This window comes from Cibotium barometz, chromosome 40 (assembly GCF_041138505.1).
Source record: "Cibotium barometz isolate CiBa-2024 chromosome 40, ASM4113850v1, whole genome shotgun sequence".
Classification (NCBI taxonomy): domain Eukaryota; kingdom Viridiplantae; phylum Streptophyta; class Polypodiopsida; order Cyatheales; family Cibotiaceae; genus Cibotium; species Cibotium barometz.
The window spans coordinates 24,399,865-24,427,733 of NC_141085.1; the positions used below are offsets into that span (position 1 = coordinate 24,399,865).

The 27,869-nt window shown below is 46.9% G+C and overlaps 2 protein-coding genes across 2 annotated transcripts in view; both read left to right on the forward strand.

The window, feature by feature from the left end:
- Positions 1 to 27,623, forward strand: LOC147615337 (uncharacterized). Its single transcript, XM_086778870.1, has 7 exons — positions 1 to 100; positions 13,768 to 13,871; positions 24,424 to 24,513; positions 24,655 to 26,153; positions 26,270 to 26,615; positions 26,757 to 26,918; positions 27,043 to 27,623. The coding sequence occupies exons 1-7, from the start codon at positions 1 to 3 to the stop codon at positions 27,463 to 27,465; spliced, it is 2,724 nt and encodes a 907-aa protein (XP_086634996.1). The 3' UTR covers positions 27,466 to 27,623.
- DDB2 (damaged DNA binding 2) overlaps positions 1 to 27,869 on the forward strand; it is a 47,492-nt gene that overhangs the window by 1,690 nt on the left and 17,933 nt on the right. The gene's annotated exons all lie outside the window — the stretch shown is intronic.

Below are 27,869 nucleotides of genomic sequence, written 5' to 3' on the forward strand. Positions count from 1 at the left end.
ATGAATGGGCAGAAAGCTGCAAGGGAGAAGTATGTGTGGGAATGGGTTACGTTGGAGGACTTCTGTAGCAGATATGCAGCTTGGAAGCAGCCCTGGCCAGGTGCCTAAGGCTTGGCCAGGGACTGACCTTGTGGAAATCCAAAGGGGCTAAAAAGGGGATTTGTTCTGATTATGGGGCCTGTAACTCGCGGCGGGTGCCCGGGGGACTAGGGCCTTTGGCACACTTGTTGATACCATTAATGCATATTAAAACATTCAAACATGGCCACAGCCTTAACACATATCCATCATCACTTTGCATAAAACATAAAAGCTGGACAAAACATCCACAAATCCTGAAAATGGAGCTTGCACATGTGACACCGCATAGAGGCCGGAATGGGCCGACCCCCCCCTTGGAGTATTTTATTACCCAAGGAGAATAATATGATGTACTAGATTTGAGAGCCTTACTTTCCCCACGGGAGATGCCGGATAATCCATATACAAATGCCATAACACAGCCCAACACGAGGCTACCAAGTCGGAACACAGGCTGTAGAAATGCTGAGCCAACAATATAATCCATATACCTCCGTGTGGGTACTGATTCTTCCCCAAAAACCATGGGTCTTCATGCAAAAGAGCTGGTACAACAAGTACAACTCTCCATTCAGCCAGTACAACAAGTACAATGGTTGGTACAATAGGTACAGTGGCTGGTATAGCAGGTACAGTGGCTGGTACAACAGGTACAAAAGTTGCTATAGCATGTACAATGGCTTGTACAGCCAGTACAATGGTTGGTATAGCAAGTACAATGTCTGGTATAGCCGATACAGTGGCTAGTATAATAGGTACAAGGGCTGGTACAGCTAGTACAAGGGTTGGTACAGTAGGTACAGAAAGTACAAGGAGTGGTACAACAAGTACAATGGTTAGAAATCATAATAAAATGATTAAATACCCTTGCCTTAAGTATTTCTTCACGATGGGAGCCTCCAAAATAGTCCCCAACAGTCGGTATTCTTCATGGGCAGCCTTCAAGAGAGAGAGAAAGAGAGTAGCCATCATGAGGGCAGCATGTAACGGTGGTAGAGGCTAGTGTGCAGCAAGAGAGCCTCCATTAATGAAGAGAGAGGGCTCCAATTTATAGATTTGGGGCTCCCATCAGCTAAAATGGCAAGAGAAGGCTACAATGACAAGTGGAGAGCCACACAATAGCTGGAGTGACAAGTGTGAGGCCACTTGTCTCACTTTGATCCACTTTCTTGCCACATGTCCCAATCTAAGAGATGGGTTTTCCCATAATCTTTACCTCTAAAAATATCCCAACTAGTAGACATTCTGTCATAGGCACTTTGCCAACTCTTGGTATCTACTTAATTCCAGACGTAATGACGCGAACAGAATTTCCATCGGAGTTGGGCCAAAAATAGCAACTCTCCTAAATTTTAGGAGTGTGGTCCTCTGTATTCTAGGATAATCCCCCATTCCCAAAGCTTGTACTTTCTAAATATTTAGACATCCTGGAGTCTACCAGACCCCTTTCATACTGGGAAATGTCTAGGCTAGTGACATCCTCCCCAGCTTCTTAAAAGTTGTCCGCAACTTTAAGCTTCAAGTCATATATTCAAGATATAATCATGTCCCATCGAGTGGGCGAGATGAGACAGTCTCAAAAATCCAATATAACTGAAGAATCCATGTTCCAAAGAAATGGGTGAGACTAAATAAGTGTCCATAATAGTAATATTAAAATCATGTTCCAAAATAAATGGGTGAGAATTCCGTGGAAGATATGCTAGACATATGCACAAGAGCCAATTGTGTCTCAATCACCAATATCAATGAGAGAATCATATGCCAAAGAAAATCACCAACCAAGTGCTAAGACACTTAAATAAGTGCCATGCACAAGAAACTAGTGCCTCGCACAGAAACATGTGCTATGCACACAAACTGGTGCCATTCAAGAGCACAAACGATGGTGACAGAAAAGCTGGTTCTCCATAGTTCTCCCAATCCTAACAGTTCCCATGTTCTCCCATACAATCCCAACTGTGATCAACAAGCATGGTGTGGAAACAATGAAACACTCACTCCACAATCGCAACACGAATTCACGTGTATTAGTGTTCATTGAATTTCCCTCTCACAATCTCAACATGAATCCACATGTATGGTGAGATGAACAATGAACCTCTTGGCCTCTGTATGGGGAGAGAGTGATTCTAATATGGCATAAAAATAAATAAATCCATGTCCCCAATAAATGGGCGAGACAAAACAGTCCCATAAGTCCAGATATCATAATCCATGTCCCAAGTAAATGGGCGAGACAAAATAAGTCCCGTGCCAACCAGGTGTCATGTCCACTTTACCACTTGCACTCCGTGTTGGTACTCTGACCACACACCTTGGATGAGAGGTGGGCTCAAGTAACAAGATAAAACAATCACTCGTAGGCATAGATAGCTTGGTGTTCCATAAGCATTTTTGCTACATATAGTTTATAGGCATTTCGGCCACCAATAGTTTGTAGGCATTTCAGCCACCAACTCACACTACCCTCTCAAGTGCCCATGCTCCCTTTCATCTGCTCTCTATTGTTCCACCCAGATATGGTAGAAACAATCTTCAAGAGAGCACGTAGGACAAGAGAACACTACACACGGTATGTTGTGCTCGACACTACTCTCTCAAGTGCTGTTATAGGACTGAATATTTTACCTCTTTTCTTAAGCACTGTGATTATGTTTAAACATGTTTAGCATTCATTGATCATGTTTTACTCTGTGTATGTCACCAATTGGCCGACCATTTGGTCCATCTCTAGTTTTGTGTCTCGTTCACTTGAGGCCAGGCCGGTGTCTCATGTGAAGAGGCCAGTAATTTTGCTTAACATGGACGGGAGCCAGACTAGTGCCACCCGTGTGTTAGTAGGATGGTGTCGTATATGGACGGGAGCCAGACTGGTGCCACCCGTGTATGACCTGGAGTGTGTTCTATCCATGGGATTGTCACGCCATGGAAGAGCCAGTATTTGTGCCATGTCTTGCTCATGGGACTGTCACTCCATAGGGAGGCTCGTGCCTGGAACTGTGTTTTACCTATGGGACTGTCACTCCTATGGGGGTGCTCTCCGCGGAGTCCAGTGAAGGCACAGGACCGTAGAGACTGGACCACTCAAGTGGTCGCTCTCCTTCGAACATCTACTTCGAGCCTCTTGTTTGGTACTGTATTCATTTGTACATGGACATCATCTGGTTCATTGAACCCATGGAGCATTGTATTTGTTAAATACTCCCAATAATATATCATATATTGAGGGGGGGGGTCGGCCCGTTCCGGCCCTAGTGCTGGTGTCCATCTATCAACATTTCATTTCATTTCAATTTTCAGTTGTTATTAAGTTGTCCATTTCAAATTGTGATATTAAGTTGTGCTATTACGCGTGTGGGTGTCCAACGGAGTCTATTCCCACTTGACGGGATCGGTTTCATTGGTATCAGAGCACGGTTGTTTCCTGTAATATGCGGAAGCTTCGGAGAAGGATCGATACTTCAAAACTCAGAAATCAGCACTCTTTTCGCGACGGAATTAACGCACAAACTGAAAGGAGATGTGCAAAAAATAGAGAGAGAAAGGGGAGATGGAGAGGACACAGTATTGGGTCCCAATTACCCTCTGTAGGGCCCCCACCAACGGATGGTGTATTTGCTTTATTAGAATGATGTAAATCTGAAAACAAATACAGAAACTTGACCTTTTCTTGGCTGGAAAATCCTGCCCTTGACCTTCAGTCCTTCACCCCTTTGCGTTAGCAACTTCTTGGTTGTCCTGGCCCTTGTTTGCTTGGAGCACTTGGTGAATTATGAGATTACTTCATTGATTATTGGCTGGAGTATTTATACTCCCTTTATCATCCAGTCGCCAGCTTCATAAAGCCCCACGACTAGGTCTTTTTCAATAAAGTGCTTTCACACTATATAATAAGCTGGCCACTCTGCGCATGCCTGTGTGGGACAGTACCAGGCTGCTGGGCACATCTGCGCATGGGTGTGGGACTGCCCCTACACCTGGCCGACCTGCTGGGTAGGGTTTCTAACCCTGTCGGCTGCCTGTCCAGCAGCATTAAAGCTGGCCGACAGCCCTTCCAGCCCATGCCATGGCTGGTGGGCACAGCTTGGGCCCTCCTGGCCCCTTGGGGGTGGTTCTACACCTCCCCCATGCCCACACTAAGGGTGCAACTCTTCGCACTGGGGTAGCCCTATGGGCTGGCCCCATCTCTACATGCAAACCTACATGCCCACAGAGGTCTGGCATCCAGTTGCAAACTAGATACACAGAACATCTGACATCATTCCAGAGGGAGACTCACAGCGCGGACTGGCATTGTTTCATGTGCAGGACAGTGCACACCTGACCTTGGACTCATGTGCAGGACAATGCACACCTGACCTCGGACGACTGAGATGGATCCCTGGCTGACTCGTCCCGGACTGGGCTCACATGGAACCAGTTCACCATCCCAGGTCCTGCACCTTCTGTACAGAAATGTCTACGTGGCATCCAAGTGCGGGATGCACGTGACATCCCCTTCTGCTTAACTTGACGGAAGCTGCATAGCCTCCAAATAATCCGTCAATAATGCCGGATAGTCTTCGAAAAATTCTTTGTCGAGCCATACCGCTTCATGAGTTTCTCGGTCCTGAAACTTCGTGAGAAACTATCGTAGTCTTCGGCCTGAGCCATGTTTGAAACGGTGCAGAAGGATCTGTTCTGGAACCATTACCTCTGCTTCATCAATAATGTCTGGTTCCGCTTCGTCTTTGACCTCTGAAGGGGTGGACCTGCATATGGCTTTAACCAACTGACATGAAATACATCGTGCATAGTCCAACTCGGAGGTAGCTTTAACTGCATAGACACCTCATTAATCTTTTTCCGGATGGGAAATGGTCCGAAGCTCCTGAAAGACAACTTTGGGCATCGCTTGCCCACTTGCTTCAATCTTTGCTTCATAATCCGAAGATACACACCCAATCCCCTTCCGAAAACTTCATGTCCCTTCGGTCTTTATTGGCCTGTCGAGTGTAGGCCTCTTGCGCTTTAGCCAATCTGTCTTTAACGGACTCTAGGATCTCCTGGTAAGACTTCGTCACTCTGTTCGCCTCCGGTACTGAAGACGAAGTCCTGGTTAACGACGACTGGAAAGGCCTTCCAAACGCTGCCTCATATGGAGTCCTGCCAATAGCTGAAGAAAAAGAGTCATTCAAAACAGCTTGAACTAAAGGCAAAAACGATTCCCACTTACCTTGCTGATCGTGGACATAACACTTCAGCACATCAAAGGCCAACTGGTTGTATATCTCTGTCTGGCCATCTGTCTGTGGGTGGAATGCACTGGAAAAATTCAACTTAGTACCAAAATTATCAAACAATGCCCTCCAAAAATGACTGGTAAACTTGGCATCTCGGTTTGACACTATGGTCCTAGGAATCCCGCCAATCGGGTACCAATGCCGAATGAATAGCTGGGCAACATCCTCGGCGGTCACATTGGTCCTGCAAGGAATAAGCATAACAAATTTGCTGAACCTATCAACAATAGTTAAACACTGCGTATTACGCTTACTCGGACTGGGAGGCAGATTTGTGACAAAGTCCATTGAAATGTCCTGGAAAGGACCCTCAGGAATTGGCAAAGGCTGTAACAACCCTATCTTCTTTCCACGAGGAGCTTTCACCTTTTGACAAATGTCATAGCGTTGTACATATGTAAACACATCACGCCTCATCTTTGGCCAATAGTATTGCCGTTCTAATTTCTCCAGAGTCGAATTCATGCCCCTATGACCACCTGTAATGGCGTCATGGGCATCATGGAGAAGAACTGCCCGGAATGATTTCATGACACATAGTCGGCCTTTGTAGAAAAGCCAACCATCGCGTATCAGAAAATGGCATGGTCCTGTGGCATCCAATGCCTGTTCCCACTAATTCCTCGGAATCCGCGTACGTGTGCTTCATGTCTTCTAGTCCTGTACCAACAAGGTCAAGTCTAGTGGTCTGAATCGCAGATATTTGGGTCCCGAACAATCTCGGCCACTTTAGCCGGATCAAGTCGAATGCCTTCAGCACTAATTATATATCCCAAGTAATGTACCTGGAACACATAAAATTCTGACTTCTTTTCATTGACATAGAGCTCGTTGCTTTCCAGCAACCTAAGGACTTTCTCCACATCAATGTCATGCTGCTCAATTGTAGCTGAAAATATGAGTATGTCGTCTAGAAATATGAACACACACTCTCCAATCAACACCCGGAAAATACGCATCATCATGCGGTTAAATGTAGCTGGGGCGTTCGTCAATCCAAATGGCATAACCACAAATTCATAGTGGGCCCGTTCTGTACGGAAGGCTGTCTTGGGGATATCCCCCTCTACAATCCGTACCTGGTGGTACCCACTCTTTAAATCTAGTATGGAGAACACCTTAGCTCCATTCAGCCTCTCGAGAATATAGTCAATTCGAGGCATCGGGAATCTGCTCTTGATAGTCAGCTTGTTGAGTGCACGATAATCGACACACAACCGAGAAGACCCATCTTTCTTCTTGACAAACAAGATCGGTGCTGCAAATGGCGACACGCTGGGGCGGATGAAGCCAGCTTGCAAGAATTCTTGGAGTTGGCGGTCCAACTCCGATTCCATTGCCTTAGAAAGGCGATACAGAAACTTGCTCGGGGGTTCCGAGCGTGGGAGGAGGTCAATCTTGTGATCCTCCGGTCTGGACGGGGGGAGCTGGGGAGGGAGACTGTCCCGAAGAAAAATCTTCTGGAACTTTTCATGGAGAACCGAGTACTTCTCGGAAGCACTGGCCACCGTCTGGGCTGTCTGGATGTAAATCATCGCACACTGTGCGCCTTTCTTGACTGCTCGCTTAGCCTGCAAGTGGCTTATGAGCGGAAAGTTTGGAATACCTGGCTCACACTTAATGGTCACCGGGGTGTTTGACACATTCCGATCGATCTGGAACGTGTGCTTGTCCCACTTGACATCAGGAAGAAACTTGTGAAACCACTGGATACCCAAAATTATGTCTGCTCCTACAAGAGGGGCAACCATAAAGTCACGCACAAACTCTCTGTCTTGAATCACTAACTTAGCACCTAGAGCTTCATACTTAACGCTCGTTGTCATACCTGTGCTAAAACCCTCAACTTGTTTGTCCTTCGGAGTCGGCTTGAAACGGGCACGCCTAGCGGCCTGTTCCGTGACCACATCCTCCGTGCTGCCGCTGTCAAACAAGACAACGACCCTCTGGCCACCTATGTAGCCAAAGGACTTGAGCAATTCGTTGCGCTCATACTCCTGGTCATGGGCGCCCTTCTACTTATCTTCGAGCTCCTGGCTAATAATTGCTCCAACTGAAGCACCGGGGGTTGAAGAACTAGGGGTAGCCGCTGGGGTCTGTGTGGGAGCTGTGCTCACCACGGAAGCTGTGGAGGCGGCGGCAGCCTTTGGAGGCTTCTTTTGACAATCCTGAGAAGTATGTCCTTTTGTGTGACAAAAGAAACATCTACCCTCCTTCCTGTACTGAGCAAGCTCCTCAGCACTCAACTTGCCACCTGTCTTGCCTGCCTCCGCTTTCTGGTCTGGAGTAAGCTTAGACGCATTGTTCGAGTTCTTGGAGCCAGAGGCTCCCGGGCTCTGTCCTGGGGAAGACCCCGTCTGGTTCTGGCTTTTGCCCCCCGAGGCGTTAGCCTTGGGAGTAGCCGGCTGGGAAGTCGGGGGCTTGCCACCATTGTGTTTCATTTCTGCACTCTGCGCAAGCGAGAGTGCGTCCTCAAAGGTGGCTTGCCTAAACATACGCACCTCCCATTGGATTTGCGTGTCCAGGCCATACAAAAACTGCCCTTTCTTGTCCGTATCAGATAAGCCTAATTGCAGACACAAGGTCAAAATTTTATTGGCAAACTGAAGGACTGGTTGCGCGTTCTGACGCGCTCCCCTGAACTCGTCTTCGAGTCACTCAAGGTAGTGGGGCGGTAGAAACCGCTGCTTAAGGTCGCGGACGAACTCGTCCCACACATAAGCTGCCATACCTGCTCTGGTGTGGGCATGAGCCCACTGAGTCCACCAAGGAATGGCCTACCAACTAGCTAAGATCACTTTGTCAATATCTGTTTTCCTAACTGCGGCAAAGTAAGCTTCAAATTGATGTAACCATGAATAAAGAGTAGTGGGATCGAGTTTACCATTATACTTACTGAAATTCATTTTCTCGGGAAAATGATTCGAGGGCGCCGCCGGTGTCAATCTGGCGTCCAAAGCTCTGAGGTAACGCTCGTGTTCCACTCGTCGCATGGCGTCGTGTGACGAGGATCTGGTATCTGGGATACGGAAGGAGAGGGAGGAGGAGATGGAAAACGCGAGGAGGAGATGGAAAACGCGACGCTGGAGAGCGAGAACGCTCCTCCCGAGCCAAAATCCTCGCCTTCTGCTCATCCAACTTGGTTGTCTGGTCTGCGATTGCCCGCATCATCTGCCGGAACATGTCTGTGACACTCAAGCCGGGTGCCCTAGCTGGGTTGCCTGGTGCACTCTGGTCCCATGGTTCTGGTTCTCTCTCGTCGCCGAAACTCGCCATAGCGGGAAAATGCAATTCCTTTCCGGAACGCAATCTGACCATCCACTATCTGTGTGGGAGACTTCCGGAGGTTTCCGGAGGCTAAAAACCAACCGCCCTTCGAGGGACAGGAGTCACTCCGAAAGGGGTAGTCCACCGGTGTCTAAAAACCAACCACACGAGCGAAAAAATTTTCTGGTTTTCTTTGCTGAATCTTTGTCCTTGAAGTAGGCTCTGATACCACTGTAATGTGCAGAAGCTTCGGAGAAGGATCGGTACTTCAAAACTCAGAAATCAGCACTCTTTTCGCGATGGAATTAACGCACAAACTGAAAGGAGATGTGCAGAAAATAGAGAGAGAAAGGGGAGATGGAGAGGACACAGTATTGGGTCCCAATTACCCTCTGTAGGGCCCCCACCCCACGGATGGTGTATTTGCTTTATTAGAATGATGTAAATCTGAAAACAAATACAGAAACTTGACCTTTTCTTGGCTGGAAAATCCTGCCCTTGACCTTCAGTCCTTCACCCCTTTGCGTTAGCAACTTCTTGGCTGTCTTGGCCCTTGTTTGCTTGGAGCACTTGGTGAATTATGAGATGACTTCATTGATTATTGGCTGGAGTATTTATACTCCCTTTATCATCCAGTCGGCCAGCTTCATAAAGCCCCACGACTAGGTCTTTTTCAATAAAGTGCTTTCACACTATATAATAAGCTGGCCACTCTGCGCATGCCTGTGTGGGACAGTACCAGGCTGCTGGGCACATCTGCGCATGGGTGTGGGACTGCCCCTACACCTGGCCGACCTGCTGGGTAGGGTTTCTAACCCTGTCGGCTGCCTGTCCAGCAGCATTAAAGCTGGCCGACAGCCCTTCCAGCCCATGCCATGGCTGGTGGGCACAGCTTGGGCCCTCCTGGCCCCTTGGGGGTGGTTCTACACCTCCCCCATGCCCACACTAAGGGTGCAACTCTTCGCACTGGGGTAGCCCTATGGGCTGGCCCCATCTCTACATGCAAACCTACATGGTAGGTCTGCCACTAGAAGAGCTTTGCCTTCTGAGTTGTCTCATGGAGAGACATTGCCTTATGCAGGAAAGTCACATGCATCCGATTCTCAAGTTCGTGGAGCACATGCCATGGTGCTTCATGAAACTTCCATGATGGCCCATGAAGCCCATGCAGATAGGGCTGCCCCGTTGAATAAAGGGAAAAGAAAAAGAGAGGACCATGAGCCTCATGCCAGAAAGCTCAAGGAATTTAAAGCAGGTGACAAGTCTGTTAAGTTTGATGTTTTTCATGGAGAGCATGATGCTTCCAAAGTGTTAGCATTTGTGGCACAGTTTGACATTGCTTTTAGCGATGAGGACTTCACTGAGAAGTCTAAAGTACGCCATGCTAGCATGTTTTTGAAGGGGACCACTGCTCATTGGTCATTGAAAAGATCACCAAGGACCCTATTTGTACCTGGAAGGAGTTTAAGGACAGATTCTATGCTCACTTCTGATGATGAGCCATCTTGTCACCATGCACTGAGTGCAGAGTGCATGTGACATTCCCTCCTGATATTAGCTTGGCGGCAGGTTCATGGCTTCCAAGTAGTCCGCCAATAACTGGGGGTACTCCTGGAAGAACTCCTCGTCGAGCCATACGGCTTCGTGGGTGCCTCGATCTCGGAATTTCGTATAGAACTGACGAATCCGTCGACCGGAACCATGCTTCCATCGATGAAGAAGGATCTGCGCAGGCTCAATCACTTCTGCCTCGTCTACCACGTCTGGTTGTTGTTCATCTGAAACATCAAACACTTCTGGACCAACATATGGTTTTAGCCAAGAAACATGGAAAACATCATGCATTGTTCAACTGGCAGGCAACTTTAACTTCATTGAGACATCACTTATCTTCTTAACTATTGGAAAAGGGCCAAAACTACAGAATGAAAGCTTGGGACAACGTTTGCCCACTTGTTTCAATCTCTGTTTCATGATGCACTGAGAGACCCAATCCCCTTCCTTGAAGTGGATATCCCGTCTAAACTTACATGCGTGTCTGTGAACTGAATGATGGCCAGGCTCAAAATTGAGGGCCAAACTGGTTGAGTACCAAACTCTGCGGAATCGACATACTGATCTTCTAAGTTCTTTCCAGAGATGTTGAGAATGGTAGACTCCTGACTGGTCGGGATGCTGGTCTTTCTACTAAGAACATCTGCTACTGGGTTATGTTGACCAGGGATGTACTTGATCATTCCTCCAACCTGGTGGAAGAGCTGACCCTGTCTAGTGTGCTGAGCACTCCACTGGGCACTTGGCATCGTCGGGAGCCACTTAAGTGCTTGGTGGTCTGTGGTGAAAATGTGTCCATAAGGAACATGTTTCAAATGTTTGAGAACTGACTGCTGTTCTAACTTGCCCTTGAAAGTCTTGGAAAGACAAGAGGGAAACTTGCTAGGAGGTTCTGCTAATAACTGTGGGATACTGGGTAGGAGATCATCCTTAAAAATGTCTGAATGAGAAAGGAGATCTGCCAACTGAGGGACTGAAGATGATGAGACAGCGGTTATTGATGAGATAGAAGCTGTCTGAGCATAAATTAATGCTCCTTCTGCTCCCTTGCACATAGCTCGTCGGGCCTGGAGATGAGAAATCATAGGAACGCCAAGAATGCTCCTATCCCTCCGAATCATGACAGGCTCAGGAAAACCTTTAGAGATAATAAAGGTGTCCTGTCCCCAATTGGGAATAGGTTCATACTGACGAAACCACTGGATTCCTAAGATCATGTCACATCCCAAAAGAGGAGAGACAATGAAATCTCGCTGGAATGAGGCCTTTTGAACTTGAAAAGAAAATTGTTGTGCCTTCTGAGAGATGTGGGTGCGGAGACCAGGTGTAAACCCGTCTACCTCCAAATGATAGGGCACTAAGGTACAGCTCATGTTGGTAGCCAATTGGGGAGAGATGGCGTCCTCAGAACTGCCCATGTCAAAAAGAATTATGAACTGTTGGCCCTTGGCAGAGCCATAAGCTCGGATCAGGCTTTTCTGTGTGGTTGTTGCCTCACCCTCCTGCTGAGCATCAAGTACCACGGATGGCATTGAATGCATAGAAGGTAAGATCTGAACCGCATTGGTGGTAGCAGGCAGGTCTGGAGGAGCGGGGGATACTGTGGCAACTGTGGCAGAAGGCTCTTTGGAGGCTTGCTCCGCTTGTCTTTTTGGACAATCTTTCTTACCATGCCCAATGGTATGACAGAAAAAACATCTATTTTCTGACTTATACTGTCTTTGCTCCTCGGGAGGAAGATAGCCTCCAGTGATGCCTGCTTGAGCCTTTTCCTCAGGGGTCTTCTTAGGCTTGGATTCCTTACCCCCTGAACTAGAGCTAGGACTGTTGTCTCTCTTAGTGTCTTTAGAAGACGAATTACCCTTCCCCTGTTGGGGTTTGGTACTGGACTGAGATGACTGCTTGGGCTTGCCTCCGTTCAGCTTCATTTCTTCATTCTGAGCGAGAGTCAGAGCCCGGTCATATGTACTTGGTTCAAAGTTACGAACTGTGAACCGAATGGTAGAGTCCAATCCACGAATGAATTGCTCCATCTTAGCCTGCTCAGATAACCCTAACTGCTGTGCTAAAGTAATAACCTTACCGGAAAACTGAAGCACTGGGGATCCGTTCTGTCTGAGTTCATAGAACTCGTCTTTCAGACCGGTCATGTACTGGGGCGGGAGAAATCTGGTCTTCAGGTCATGGACAAAGATGTCCCAGTCAAAGGCTGTGACACCTGTGGCCTGGTCTGTATGAATACTAGACCAATGCTGCCACCAAGTGACTGCCTCACCAGTGAGATGGGGAGCCGCTAAGTGGACTTTGTCTTGTGGGTCTGTGATCCTAGCTAATGGAAAATGAGCATTAAACTGATGAACAAATTGATTAACTGATGAATGATCACACTTACCATCATACTTACTGAAATTTGGTTGACTGCGAATGATGGTGGTTGATGCTGCTGCGGGATGCTGGCTGGTGACACCTATGACTGGGGAGACTGAGGAGAGCTGCTAATACCTCAAGTGTATGGCCTCCTTTTCCCGTTGGTGTTCGAGTAACATACGTTCTCGAGGATCAAGCTCACGTTGGTGTTCCCGAGCGGCGAGTTCAGCCTGACGCCGGTCTTCGTCGATCCTGCGTTGGGCTTCCTCATAGTCTCGTCTTTCTTCTTTTTCTCTTCTCCTTCGGGCCTCGTCCTCTCTCCTTTGTTGTTCCATCTGAAAGAAGAGGGAGATGTAGTCGGGTGCTGTTGGAGGTGTAGAAGGACGTGCTGCTGCTGCCTCCAAGAGTTGGAGACGCTCCATGAGCAGCTGGTTCTGAGCTCTAAGAAGAGCTATGGTGTCTGCTATAGGCGGAAGAACGAGGTCTCCTTCGGGGGAGACGTCTTCCGGCTGATGAGTACTCTCTCTTGTAGACATGATGCTGAAGTCGGTGGTCATGCCGGAACGCAATCTAACCATCCAAGGATGCCCCCACGCTAGGATACGGTGTGTGTGGACAATCTGAATCTGATACCAATGTGATATGCAACGGAAGTCTTTGTATTGGAAGATCTTGTCACACAAATGCTCACACCGTCTTCTGTATCCTGAGTTTCGTGAGTTTAGCAATCCATTTCAATACTTCAAACTTTAAAGAGATGAGAGAGAGATATATGAGAACTGTACACCAGATTGGGTCCCGAATTACCCACTGAAGGGCCCCCTATCCCGATAACGAGATAGTATTTGCTTTATTTCTTTAGAGAGAATGACTGTGGACTGTAGATAAGCCAAACGCAAGATCTCGGAGGATTGGAGAGTGGCTGATCTGTACATTGCTGTAGAAACATCTCGATGACTTGATCTCGAGCCTATGAACTCTTCCCAAGGGCATGAGGAAGGGCTGCACACCTGAGGCTGAGAAAAGAAGAAGGTGGATTGTTCTACACTATGTTAGAATGCTGAAAACACTTATGAATGCTGTGTTACCTTCACCAGATGACTGCTGCATGCATGGATGATGCACAGAAGGCTGGATACTGATGCAAACTGCAGATTCAGGGCTGGAAACTGCTGTAGACTGTTGATTCAGGGCTGGAAACTGCTGTGGACAGAAACGCAGACCTGTAGGGCTGCTGATGGACTGAAATGCAGAGGTTTTGGGGCTGCTGGACAGAAACTGCAGGGTACTGATGCTGCTGGACTGAAACGCATGAAGGTACTGCTGCAGGACAGAAAACGCAGGCTGGCTGCAGGCTGATTGCTGGCGTTGAACTGAGGCTTGACAGTATGCTGAATTAGAGACTGTAGAGGACTGAATCAAGGCTGATTTGAGGCTGATAGCAGGCGCCTAGGGCTGACTGAAGCAAGGGGTTCTCAAGGGGCTGGAGAAGCAAGCTTATGAGCTCCAAGGGCTGGATTGGTCTAGGGCTGAAGGCAAGGATACTCCTGGGGCTGAGGAGAAGAGCTCTTAGCACAATGAAGACTGAATGAGAAAATAGACTCTATGCAAGCCTATTTATACTAACTGGAGGTTGGTCATTTAATAAAGTTTATATTTATAAATGCCCAATAATGCAAATAATGCTAAATAAATACTATTAAATATGGGAAAAATACCAGATAAATCCCAGTAAATTCCCTAAGGCTTCGGGGATGTTCTAAATGATGCACAGGCATATGAATGCATATTATGCAGGATGCAGAATGATTTCTGATGCAAACCCTAAGGCTTCTACTGACTCTACATGCATGAATGATTCTCTCCAAGTGGGTTAAGGGACTTGACTGACTGATTGACCCACTAAGGCTGAGGAATGACCTACGTAGCTCGTGCCTGACTTATCCTGGACTGAGGATGTACAATGGGGTCACGGCGTACGACAAATATCATCCTACTGGGTTCTAAAACTGTACAACTGCTGCACTTCTGATGATGAGCCATCTTGTCACCATGCACTGAGTGCAGAGTGCATGTGACAGCTTCTTGCCCACTTCCCGTGCCATGGACTCAAAAGTCACATCAACCATTGCATCGGCTTTCCTTGCTTCAATGGCACTTTGCACATGGGGATCTTCATGCAAAAATTTTAGCTCTTGCTCTTGTGCCTGCAGAAGCTTTCTCATATGCTCCAATTCAGCTCTCATTGCATCAGGCTCTTCTTCTAGCATGACTGTCTTTCCTTGAGACAGTTGACCCTTTGATTCACTATCATTAACCCTTTCAAGGGGCTTGTGCCTTCCTCGTAGAGCATCAGAACCACGCGAGGCACTTGATGGGCCTCTCGAATTAGGCACTTCCAAAGGGTTGCCTTGGCTGTCCATTGTGTTAAGTGTGCTAGAAGCGGGGTGTCCAATACACAGGTTCGTTTCCCCACTAGGAAGAGGGAAACAACCGTGCTCTGATACCAATGAAACCGATCCTGTCAAGTGGGCGTTGGACACCCACACGCGTAATAGCACAACTTAAAATCACAATTTGAAATGGACAACTAAATAACAACTGAAATTTGAAATGAAATGAAATGAAATAGATGGACACCAGCACTGGGACCGGAACGGGCCGACCCCCCCCCCCCCTCAATATATTGTTGGGGTAAAGGCACTATGCCCACCCTTATAGTGTGTACAAGCCCATAAGTTATAGTACATAGTACACTTAGTACTTTTAATGTACTAAGTGCACTATGTGTACTAGTGCAATATACATGTGTGATAGGGGAGTCACACACTCACACATCTTTGATGAGTTGACTTATCCCCACAACTCTCTCTCTCTCTCTCCCTTGTTCTCTCTGTGTATGTCTCCCACACACATGAATTAACCTAACCCTAATTCTTCCTTCTCCCACACAACTGGTATCAGAGCAGGCTGTGTTTTAGGGTTTCAAGATTCCTCTAATTTGAGAGTGCATTCCCATGTTGCTACAAGAGGCAGTTTTCTTCAAGTCTCCACCACCATGCTAGGAAACGCAGAGGCCACTGTGTTCATTGAGAGCAGCAGGTAGGAGACTGAAGCGCTGAATCCAATTCGAGTGTAGCAGCCAGGCGAGTGTGGTAGCGGGACACCCAAGAGCACGCACGTTCTCTGAACGTGTAGCGAAAACACGTGTAGCTCTACACGGCGAAGGCAGCAAAGCGAGCGCTAGGCGAAGCAGGCAAACACAAGCGAAGGCAGCGTGGCGATTTGGTCGACAGCTGGCTACGTGAGCGAGTACGTGTAGCGCTGGCCAGGCGAAGGCGAATACGTCACTTTCTCCAAGGCGCTTCGCTCCACGTCAGCGCTGACCTGCACCTGCCTCTTGGCGTCGAAGCAAGAACGCATACCCCTCCGCCTTCATACGCGTTCTTTGCACTCGATGATCTCTCTCAACAAGGCAGCTCGTCTGCTCTTCACGACTGCACCAGCCCTCCGTCATCCGTATAGCAACAAACGCATCAGCTTGATTAAAGCATCCATCAAATCTGCAGCAAGGATCACCTCCAAGAATCTGCAACAGCATCAGATTTTCTGCAACAGCAAAAATCATCAACCCCTTTTTCTTGCAACAAAAAGAAAAATAAAAAATTAAGAGGTATTTGCCTTCAATTTTGGGAATTTCTTATCAATTCAATCAATTGAGCAGGTACAGGTGCCCAATTGCTCAATTTTTGAGCAAAATTGGCAAAATTGGGTGACATTGGTCACAATCAGGATCAATTTGCAGGAAATTGGATGTCGATATTTGGGGCTTTTGATGTAATTGTGCAATTAAGCACTTATACATGCTGTATGATGTGAAAAATCGCACATTTGGGCAAAATTGCAGCAAATTGCAGTGCAAATCAAGGGGCTTTTGTGCCGATTGGATTGATTTGCATGCAGGCAATCGCATTTGATGCTGTGGATAATGTGTTGATGCCTTACAAGCACGCAATGTGCCTGTAAATCAAGGGGCTTTCATGTATTTGATGTATATGTGGCCAGGGGGAAGCATCGTGAACACTCTGGATGCCTTCATGTGCGTCAATGTACCATGTATGATCAAAAATTGATCTTAAATCAAGGGGCTTTTCAAGTTCGTATGCTTGTTGAGCTTGGCAAAGCAGCAGGCAAGACATTTATGCCTTGAATCCTCAAAAATCAGCTTGCAGTCAAGGGGCTTTTGCCCAATTTCTGTTCGGGACTGTTGTATGCAGTATACAGGATTGTAAAAGTCTGATTTTCACTCATTTGGACAGCCAGGAGAGCATTTATTGCTATTGTACCTGCTGGTACAGATTTGGCACAGCTTTGTGCAAGTTTTGGCATGGCTGTACACTGTTTTGAGTGACCAAAAGGTTCAATTTCAGTTGCTGTACTTGCCGGTACAGGTTTGGTACATCATTGGTGAGCACTTGGTACTGCTGTACAGTACTTTGGAAGGGCAACAGAGCACATTTAAGGTGCTGTCCAAAATCTGCAGCAACCAGATTTTGATGATTTCATCACATAAAGTGGGAGAAAAGTTGCATTTGTGCTTCCGCAGTGGGAGATAAAGCTTGGGAGAACAACAGTGAGCACTTTGTGTGCTTTTGGTGCAGTGTTTGCACATTTTGCAGGGAGTCAGGCATTGACAGGTTGCATATTGTTATGGCAACCACAGGTGAGAGCTCTTCATTGCTTCACATCAAGAAGCTTGAAGGCTCACATAACTATGATATTTGGCAGACCCAGTGCTACAATGTGTTGCTCCAGAAAAAGCAGCACAAGCCTATCAAAGAAAGGGATGTAATGCCCGCTTCTCTTACTGCTGAAGAGTGGGAAGATATGGATGAGCTGGCAAGATCTACTATCATGTTGTCTGTGTTAGACTCATTACTTTCAGCATTCGTGAAGAGAAGACAGCTTGGGGAATGTGGCAGAGATTGCAGGACTTGTATGCCCAACAAAGTGCCTCAAGCAAAGTGTATTGGTTGAAGAAACTCATAGGTCTTCAGATGAAGGAAGGGCCGTCTATGACAGCCCATCTAAATGAGTTTAATGGTATTGTCAGCCAGGTCATTAATCAAAAGTTGGCAATGGACGATGAGTTCAAAGCCACTTTTCTGTTATGCACTTTGCCAGAGAGTTGGGACACATTCAGGACAGCCACTAGCAATTCGCATGCTATGCTGTCATATGCAGATGTTGAGGGTGCTCTTCTTCAAGAAGAGATGAACAGGAAAAACAACTCTGTTGGAAAGTCCAATGCAATGAATGCACGTGGGAGATCCCAACAAAGGGGAAAAAGCCAAGAAAGGGGAAGGAGCAAGTCTCGCTCCAAAAAGGATTTGGAATGCCATTATTGTGGCTAGAAGGGACACATTAAAAAGCAATGCTACAAATGGAAAAATGATCAAAAAGAAAAGGGAAAAGGCAAAGACAAAGACAAAGATGAAGCCAAAGATGTAAAGCCAAAGGGCAAAAGTGGAGTCAAGATTGAAGAAATCAATGTGTCACATGCAGGTGGCAGTGAGGATGAGGTCGTATTTACGTCTTCACTTGATGCCCATTCACTTCTTACAGGTGGTCATGGTATGCACTCATGGATCATTGATTCAGGTGCCTCCTTTCATGTCACAGGTTGCAGAGACTTGTTTGTCAGGTATACTGCTGGCAATGAAGGAGTGGTTTATTTGGGTGATAACCATGCATGCAAGATTCTTGGCAGAGGTGATGTGAGGCTTGTATTTTCAGATGGCTCACAGCTTATGCTCCATGATGTCAGGCATGTGCCTGAGATCAAGAAGAATCTGCTTTCTACTGGACAGCTTGATGATGCTGATTATGTTACCACATTTGGTAGTGGAAAGTGGAAAATTAGTAAGGGCTCACTGGTTGTTGCCAGAGGCTCTAAGGTGGACACTCTTTACTTCATGCATGCAGGTGTTTGTCACCATGCTAATGTAAATGCAACCGAGCTGCCGGAAATCTCTATGTGGCATAGCCGGTTGGGACACATGAGTGTCAAAGGAATGGAGCAATTGTCTCGTTTGGGTTACTTGCCTTCTCTAAAGTTTTCAAGTTTTCAGTTTTGTGAGCATTGTATATATGGTATGCAACTACAGTGCCCCCACAAGAAAGCTCTTGGACAGAAAGATGCTCAGTTAGAGCTTGTGCATATAGATGTATGTGAGATGCCTCAGCTTTCTTTGGGAGGGGCAAAATATTTTGTGTCTTTTATTGATGATGCCACACGCAAGGTGTGGGTCTATCCTCTTCGTTTGAAGAGTGATACATTCTCGGTGTTTCAGAAGTTTGTTGCTCTTGTTGAGAATCAAACTGGCAAAACACTGAAGGCTTTGCGTTCCGACAATGGTGGAGAGTATATGTCCAAACAGTTTCAGGACTTTTGTGATGCTAAAGGCATCAAGAGGGAGCTCTCTACTCCTTATGATCCTCCACAAAACGGGACAGCAGAGAGGATGAACAGGACCATACAGGAGAAGGTCCGTTCTATGTTGTCACATGCTGCATTACCTCATGGTTTTTGGGTTGAAGCTGTTATGATAGCCGTTCATCTTATAAACAGGTCACCTAACACGAGGCTTGGTGGGAAAGTGCCAGAAGAAGTATGGACAGGGAAGCCTCCGTCATACAAGCACTTGAGAGTGTTTGGTTGCGTTGCGTACGTGCACATACGCAGGGAAATGGGCACCAAACTTGATCCTAAGTCTCACAAATGCATATTCCTAGGATATGGTGACAGAGGTGAAATGGGGTATAGACTTTGGGATCCCGTGAATAGAAAGATCATACGCAACAATGATGTCATTTTTGATGAAACATGCATGTATAAGGAGCCTGCAAGGCAACAGGAGCCTGGCAGAGTCATCTTTGATGATGATGGACATCATGGACAACAACAAAGGGCTGTAAATCAGCCATTACAGCAGGAAAACCAGCCCTTAAATGGTGCTGAAAATGGTCCAAATGGACAGCCAGAGATGGCAGAAGATATCCCTATGGATATACCACAGTTAGAGGAGATACCGGGCATGATTTTTCAGCCTTATGGCATGGAACAGGAGCCACCAATGGGTGATATGCAGGCTGGACAGCAACCTGCAAATGATGGTCATTGGGTACGGAGGTCCACAAGACCCTCCAGAGCCCCTGACAGGTTTGTTCCAGGGGTTGACTACTTGATGCTCACTGACTGTGGGGAGCCCTCATGTTATAAGGAAGCTTTACAGAGGGCAGACAAGGCTCTTTGGGAGCGTGCCATGAAGTCAGAGATGGATTCTCTGCACAAAAATGGAACTTGGAAGTTGGTGCATTTGCCTGCAGGCAAGAAGGTTTTGCCATGTAAGTGGGTTTACAGGCTCAAAGTTGCACCAGATGCAAAGCCAAGATACAAAGCCAGGTTAGTGGCTAAGGGCTTCAAGCAGGAATATGGTGTGGACTTTGATGAGATCTTCTCTCCAGTGGTCAAAATGACCACACTTAGAGCTGTGTTGGCTTTGGTTGCGCATGATGATCTGGACTTGATTCAGATGGATGTGAAGACTGCTTTTCTTCACGGTGATCTCCATGAGGAGATATATATGCAACAGCCAGAGGGTTATGCAGTAAGTGGAAAGGAGAAGCTTGTATGCAAGCTGAAAAAGAGTCTTTATGGGCTCAAACAGGCACCAAGGGAATGGTATCATAAATTTGATACATTCATGAAATCTCAGAAATTCAGGAGAAGTGACATAGATCACTGCTTGTACACCAAGAAAGCTTTGGATGGCAGTCTATTGATCCTCATCTTGTATGTTGATGATATGTTGATTGCCGGGAAATCTCGTAAAGAGATGGATGCCTTGAAGAAGAGGCTGCATGAAACCTTTGATATGAAGGATTTGGGTGATGCAAATCACATTTTGGGTATGCGGATACTTCGGGACAGAAATCAGCATGTGTTGTATTTGTCTCAGAAGGAATACATTGGCAAAGTTTTGCAGAGGTTCAATATGGACGGGGGGAAGAAGACTAGTACTCCTTTGCCTCCATATGTGAAACTCAGTGCTATGGACAGCCCACAGTCGGATAGAGACAGGGCTGATATGGCCAAGGTTCCGTATGCTTCAGCTTGTGGCAGTCTCATGTATGCCATGGTTGCTACTAGGCCGGACATTGCATTTGCAGTGGGAGTGGTTTCTAGATACATGGCCAACCCTGGCAAGAAGCATTGGGAAGCAGTGAAAGGTGTCATGAGATACCTGAAGGGCACACAGGATATGTGCATTTGCTTTGGCAAACAGGATGCATTAGTGCATGGTTACACGGATTCGGATTATGCCGGTCATCCAGATAACCGGAAGTCTACTACCGGTTATGTGTTTACATTCACAGGAGGTGCTGTGTCATGGATATCCAGGATGCAGAAGTGCACTGCCTTATCTACTACAGAGGCCGAGTATATTGCAGCCACAGAGGCTTGCAAGGAGGCATTATGGCTATCTCGGTTAGTGGTTGATTTGGGTTATACAGGGGATATTCCATTGTTGCATTGTGACAGTCAGAGTGCCATCCAGTTGGCAAAGAATCCTGTCTTTCATGCAAAGACGAAGCATGTGGATGTGAAGTATCACTTCATCAGAGAGGTGATAGAGAACAAGCAAATTCAGCTTGTTAAGATTCATACGGATGACAACCCGGCTGATCTGTTGACAAAGAGTTTGCCTCCGGAGCGGTTTGCTCATTGCAGAAACTTGATGGGCATTGGATGAGGCCAGTTTCAGCCTTGATATGGCCTTGTATATTATCATGTACATGCTGATTTTTTCTTTTCCTTTACTTAAGGGCACTTTGCCTTTAAGTGGGAGGTTGTTGGGGTAAAGGCACTATGCCCACCCTTATAGTGTGTACAAGCCCATAAGTTATAGTACATAGTACACTTAGTACTTTTAATGTACTAAGTGCACTATGTGTACTAGTGCAATATACATGTGTGATAGGGGAGTCACACACTCACACATCTTTGATGAGTTGACTTATCCCCACAACTCTCTCTCTCTCTCTCCCTTGTTCTCTCTGTGTATGTCTCCCACACACATGAATTAACCCAACCCTAATTCTTCCTTCTCCCACACATATATGATATATTATTGGGAGTATTTAACAAATACAATGCTCCATGGGTTCCAAGAACCAGATGATGTCCATGTACAAATGAATACAGTACCAAACAAGAGGCTCGAAGTCGACGTTCGAAGTAGAACGACCACTTGCATGGTCCAGTCTCTACGGTTCTGTGCCTTCACTGGACTCTGCGGAGAGCGCCCCACTGGTGTTCCAAGACCACGCACAAACAGGCGCTCCCGTACTAACGCCTGGCTCTCCTGATCTCAGCACCTTTGGACCGTGGTTCTCCAAGAGCTTGGACTACCCGGCACCGAACGGGTGTTGCCGTGGCGAGAATCCCTTATCAGATTTACCACAAAGTTCTTTACTTAAATCTGAAATTCACTTACTTGTAGATTGCAGGTGGAAGACCAATACCCATGGTGTCTGTGTGCAGCTACTTGAGCGGGACACCAAGGTGCGGCAGCATGTCGTGAGGAGTAGTTGCCTGGGGAAAAGTATAACCTCCTGAAGAAAGGAGATGCTACCTATGTAAAGGAGGCACACCCGCCTATAAAGGAAAACAACCACCCGCTGTGCAGGTCACAGCCACCTTCTTGTGGAGAAGGAAGAGGAGTAGTAGCCGCCACTTTGAAGAGAAGCCGCCTGCTGGAGATGAAACACACAGTCAACAGCCGCTTGCTGGAGCTGGAGCGCAGCCTGCTGCTGGTGGTGGACAACGGCCTGGCTGCAGAGCACAGCCTGTTGGAGATGAACACACAGCCGGCTGGTGATGGACACACAGCCGGCTGGTGTGGTAGGCTGCGCAGCAACCTGTAGTGCAGCCGCCGAAGGGCAGAAACGCAGCTGGCTGGAGAACAGGCGCACAGCCGCCAGTAGAGTAGCAGCGTAGTCTGCTAGGGGTGGCAGCATGCGCAGCTTGGTGGAGTTGGCAACCAGTCGCCTGCAGAGGAGCAGCGCAGCCAGTTCAGCAGCCACCTGGGAGCAGAAGCGCAGCCTGGGAGAACATGCGCAAGAGATGGTCGCCGGATAGATGGTGGAAACGATCGCCGGTTGCTCCTCCACGAAGGGTGGTTGCCTTTATTATGGGTGTTGGAGGGGAGTAAACAATTAGAGCTGGCTGACTCCCCATGTTTGCATGTGGGCGGCCAGCTCCATGGTGGTGTGGGTAGGTGACCATGCACCCACCCCCACACACACACAAGTTAAGTGTGGCTCCCCACCTTGGCCCCTAAGTGGGTGCCCACTTTTAAGTGAATGTGAACATACAACCTTATAAAATGAAAGGTTAGAGAATAAAGTATTAAACCAACATGTGCAATACACTTACCACCTGTTCACATGCAACAAAACTCGTCAGAAGACAGAGCAAGCTTCACGACTCACTGGCAGGCATCCCCGCTCAGTAAGTGGCACGTCAAGCAGGCAAACACAAAAATACAAGTCATGCGAAAACAGTTTCAAACATGCAAAACATGAGTGCATGTGCAAATAGTATCATGGACATATCTCTCGTTCATGGAACAAGTACAAAATATCTGTCGGCACAAAAATGGCACGACGTAAAACGTAAATCCTGGTCTTCCTATGGAGTGACAGTCCCATAGGTAAGACACAGTTCCAGGCATGAGCCTCCCTATGGAGTGACAGTCCCACACGCCTTTGTGTAGACTACAGGGCATTAAACAAACTCACTATCAAGAATAAGTTTCCTATGCCAAGGATAGAGTACATTTTGGAGCGTTTAGACGGTGCTAAGTTTTTCACTAAGATCGACCTCAAGAGTGGTTACCATCAGGTCCGCATTTTTGAAGCTGACATTCCAAAAACAACTTTTCGGACAGAGCGTGGTCACTACGAGTTCATAGTCATGCCTTTTGGACTTACAAATGTACCTGCAACCTTCACTAAGATGATGTCTAGGATTTTCGCAGTCCACATTGGGAAGTGTGTTTTCATATTCCTTGATGACATACTAGTCTTCTCAGCCACTGCGGAGCAGCATGAGAAAGATGTGGAGAAAGTCTTGCAACTTTTGCAAGATAATCAGCTCTACATTGTTGGGTGTTGGACTCACACACTCACACACACAAACCTGCACATTAGGGTTAGGTGCAGGGTAGAGAAGCTCACACACAGAAAATGAGAGAGAGAGAGAGCCAAAAGTGTGGTATCCACAAAATGCAAGTCAACCCTTGCATGTGTGCCACATCCATATAATATAGAAGTACAAAATATTATATGTTACGAGTGTCCTTTCACACTTGATGTCCAAGGGGAAAAACCACATGGGAAAAAGTGTCCTTGGTTAAGCCCTGTTCACACATAGCACTACCATAAGTGAGCATATGCCTACAAATCCCCCCTGTAGTGGAAGTGTGAACCTGTACAAGGTAGCAGATCACTCTCTATATGAGAGTAAGCCCAAAGCTTTGCGGAAAGCTTCAAACTTTTCTCGAGGTAGAGCCTTTGTGAATAGATCTGCAACATGGTTGACATATACGTACGTACGGATCCGATCCGTACCGTACGGCCGTACTGTACGGATCCGCACGTGTACGGATCGATCCGTACATGAGGTTTTTTTTGGCTGAAAATCGTCGTGCGCACTGCGTTGTCTGATTGGGGGCCCGCGTGGCCTTTGGGTACATACTAGGCCTTTGATTATTGGGCTTTGTATTGTATACACTTATTGCAGAGAGCGTGCGTTACAGAGAGGCGAGAGCAGAAAATTATCGAAAAAGACCAGGCGAACACATTTGCACAGCGTTGGAACTTTGGCGTGCGTGTAGGTAAACTGAGCATCTTCCTCTCTCTCTCTTTCTCTCCCTCTTGAGTCTTATCTCTTTCTCCGCGTCACGCAAGACCTCTGGCTTGCCGCTTATAAGTTATTCCTGAGTCCTTTGCATATGTGCTGCGCACTTGGCAGGTGCAGACAAAAGTCTCAAGAGCCATCATGCCTAAGCCAACTAACCCGTATTGGCAAGAGCACACCAATGTCATCCGCATTGTCAACACGCCAGGGCCAGCTGGATCTGGCACGCGACAATGGCAATGCAAGTATTGCAACTTTCAGCTCACCAGTACCATTTCTCGCGTCGTTATGCACTTGACAGGCATTGGCACAACCAATAACTGTGCAGGGTGCAAGGCAGTACCAAAGGACATTAGGGATAAGTTGATTGCTGAGAATTTTCCGGCAATGGGTGCAGGGAAAAAGGTGAAAGGTAGTCAACAGACACAGGATGCTCTCCATGATGCACTCTTGGGAGACTTGGGTGGTTCTTCACAGGTTCAGGAGGAGCAGCCCTCTGGCAGTAGGAAGAGGGCTCGTACCAGGCATGAGCAGCAGGACTATGTGGAGGATGATGGAGAGATGCATGCACCAAGGCAGACTACCTTGCCTTCTCGAGTGGCCTCTGTTTCTTGGGTGAAGGAGCGCCAGAAAGTGGCTGAGATGGAGATTGCTCGCACTCTCATTGAGTGCATCTCCTTTCATGTCTTGAGGACTGAGCAGTGGCAGAGGATGGTCAGAGCCATAGCCCAGGTTGGATACACAGAGGATTGGTCGGGGTTGGAATACAATAAGATGCGGACCACTATGCTTGAGGAGCAGAAAGCATTGATAGATAAGGCATTGGTACCAGTGAAGGCAGGTTGGGGGCAGTTTGGGTGCACCATCATTTCAGATGGCTGGAGTGACATTCGTAGGCGACACATCATTAATATTCTTGTGTTGTCTTGCCTTGGCACGTACTTCTTGCGTGCTGTTGATGCAGGGAAGGCTGGGGAGCGGATTACAGGTGAGTTTATCTATGAGCACATCCGGCAGGCTATACTTGAGGTTGGCCTAGAGAATGTGGTGCAGGTTATTACTGACAACACCTCCAATTGCAAGGCTATGGGTGAGATGATTGAGGCAGAGTTTAAGAACATTGTTTGGACTCCATGTGCAGCTCACTGTCTTGACTTGTTGATGGAGGACATTGGGAAGTTAACATGGGTGTTGCCTATTGTTTCCGATGCCACAAAAATGACTACTTTTTTCCGCAAAAAGCACAAGGCATTGGCTATCTTTAGGAGTCACAGTACACTTGACATGGTGCGGCCCTTGAAGACCAGATTTGCATGTATGTATCTTGTGTTGCAGCGACTCTATGCAGTGAGGGATCCACTTCTACAGACAGTAGTGGACCCGAAGTGGAGAGAGATGCATCACGCACAGGAGGAGTCCACTAGATACATACAGCGGCGGGTGCTTGATGAGTCCTTTTGGTCGGAGGTGCAGGCTATGATAGCAGCATTGCGGTCAATTTATGTGTTGCTGCGTGTCACAGACATGGAGGGCTCCACCATGGGCCTAGTCTATCATCTCTTCTCAGAGATGAAGACACACATCAGAGGCTGCAGATCATTGGCGCTTGATCGGTATGTACTTGCTTCTGTAATGATTACTCTATTAAATATTTAGTATAATACTATAATGTATAATACTATAATCAAAATTCAGCCTGTTAACTAATGTTGCGTCAATGCTTTTATAGTCGGGAAGAGATCTTGGCTATTGTAGACAAGAGATGGACATTTATGAGTCGGCCCATTCATGCGATGGCTGCATTGCTTCATCCTTTCTACAAGAAGCCAACTCTTTTTAATGACAGGAGTCTACTAAAGGGCAAGGATGCGTACATTGGCTTGATTTGCGAGGAGGATGAGCAGTTGGACATTGATGCAGAGATCGCTAGCTATGAAAATAATTTAGGGTCATCCTTTACTAGAGCTGTGGCGTTGAGGCCGGAGGCAACGAAGTTCTCTCTTACATGGTGGCAGAGTTATGGAAGACAAGGTCTTCCAAAGCTCACTCGTATCGCTTTACGTGTCCTCTCACAGGTGAAGTTTTCTATCTTTACATTTTCCATACATGTGTTATGGACCTGGGACCATGGTTCATTGTCCAATGTCTATTGTCTATGACCATGTCCAATGTCCATTGTAATTTGTCACCATTGACACATCACATGTGACATGCAGGATTGCTCTGCTGGTGGATGCGAGCGCAATTGGAGCGCTTATTCGCTAATTCACACGAAGATCCGTAATCGACTCAGCACTGCACAGCTAGAGAGATTAGTCTACTGCCGAGCAAATATGAAGCTTGTGCGAGATTACCACGCTTTGGGGACACCCAAGCAGGTTAGAAAGTTGAAACTTTGGGCTAGCGTTTATACATATTACAAGCGAATATTTGTAATTACTAATTACTACTTTCTACGCTGTTAATAATGTGAACACTGAATTGCATTTTGTTTTTTAACAGACAGATCCATCAAAATTGAAGTTGGTCTCGGAGGGGAGTGCAGAGGAGACTGAGCAGCAGCAGCAGCAGCTTGTGAGAAACGATCAGGAGGAGATTATTCGCATGCTGCACAGAGAGCTGGAGAGTGTGGATCGACGTGTGACGAGGTCATGTGCGCGAGTTCTCAGTCTCCCGTTAGTCGGGCGAGATGCAGATCCAGAAGTTTCACGACGAGAGACCATTCGGCGAGGAAAGCTTCCTGTCCGTACTCCTCGGAGACGGGCAAATGAGGCTGTTCCTCTCATTCAGCCTATGGAGGATGATGATCCAGGACAGCAGAGTATGATGGCAGAGCCAGAGTATGATGAAGAGGGCAACGTCCTGACAGATGGGGACTTGCTCTCTTCAGGAGTGTCATCATCCTCATCCGATGAGGAGTTTTGAGATTCAGAGAGTAGAGTCTCGAGAGTCGAGTCGAGACTCTTTGTTATTGCTTAGTGTTTTTTACTTTTGAGTCTTGACTCTTGACATCAGACATTTATGATTTGTTATTTGTATGCTCTAGTATGAGCCTTTTAGGTTGACATCAGACATTTGTTATTTGTATGCTCTAGTATGAGCCTTTCTATGTCTATTTTGTCTTTACAGATATACAATGTGCCATTGTGTCAAGTATATGATGTGTGTTTTGAAATTAGTACATGCAAAGTGGTTTATTTTGATTCTTGAATGTTTTATGTACCTTAAATGTAGAAAGGTGTTGAATGTCCTATTGTTTGCCAATGGTACGTATTTTTACGTACATAAAAAAAGTTTACTGTACGGAACACCGTACAGTACGTACATAT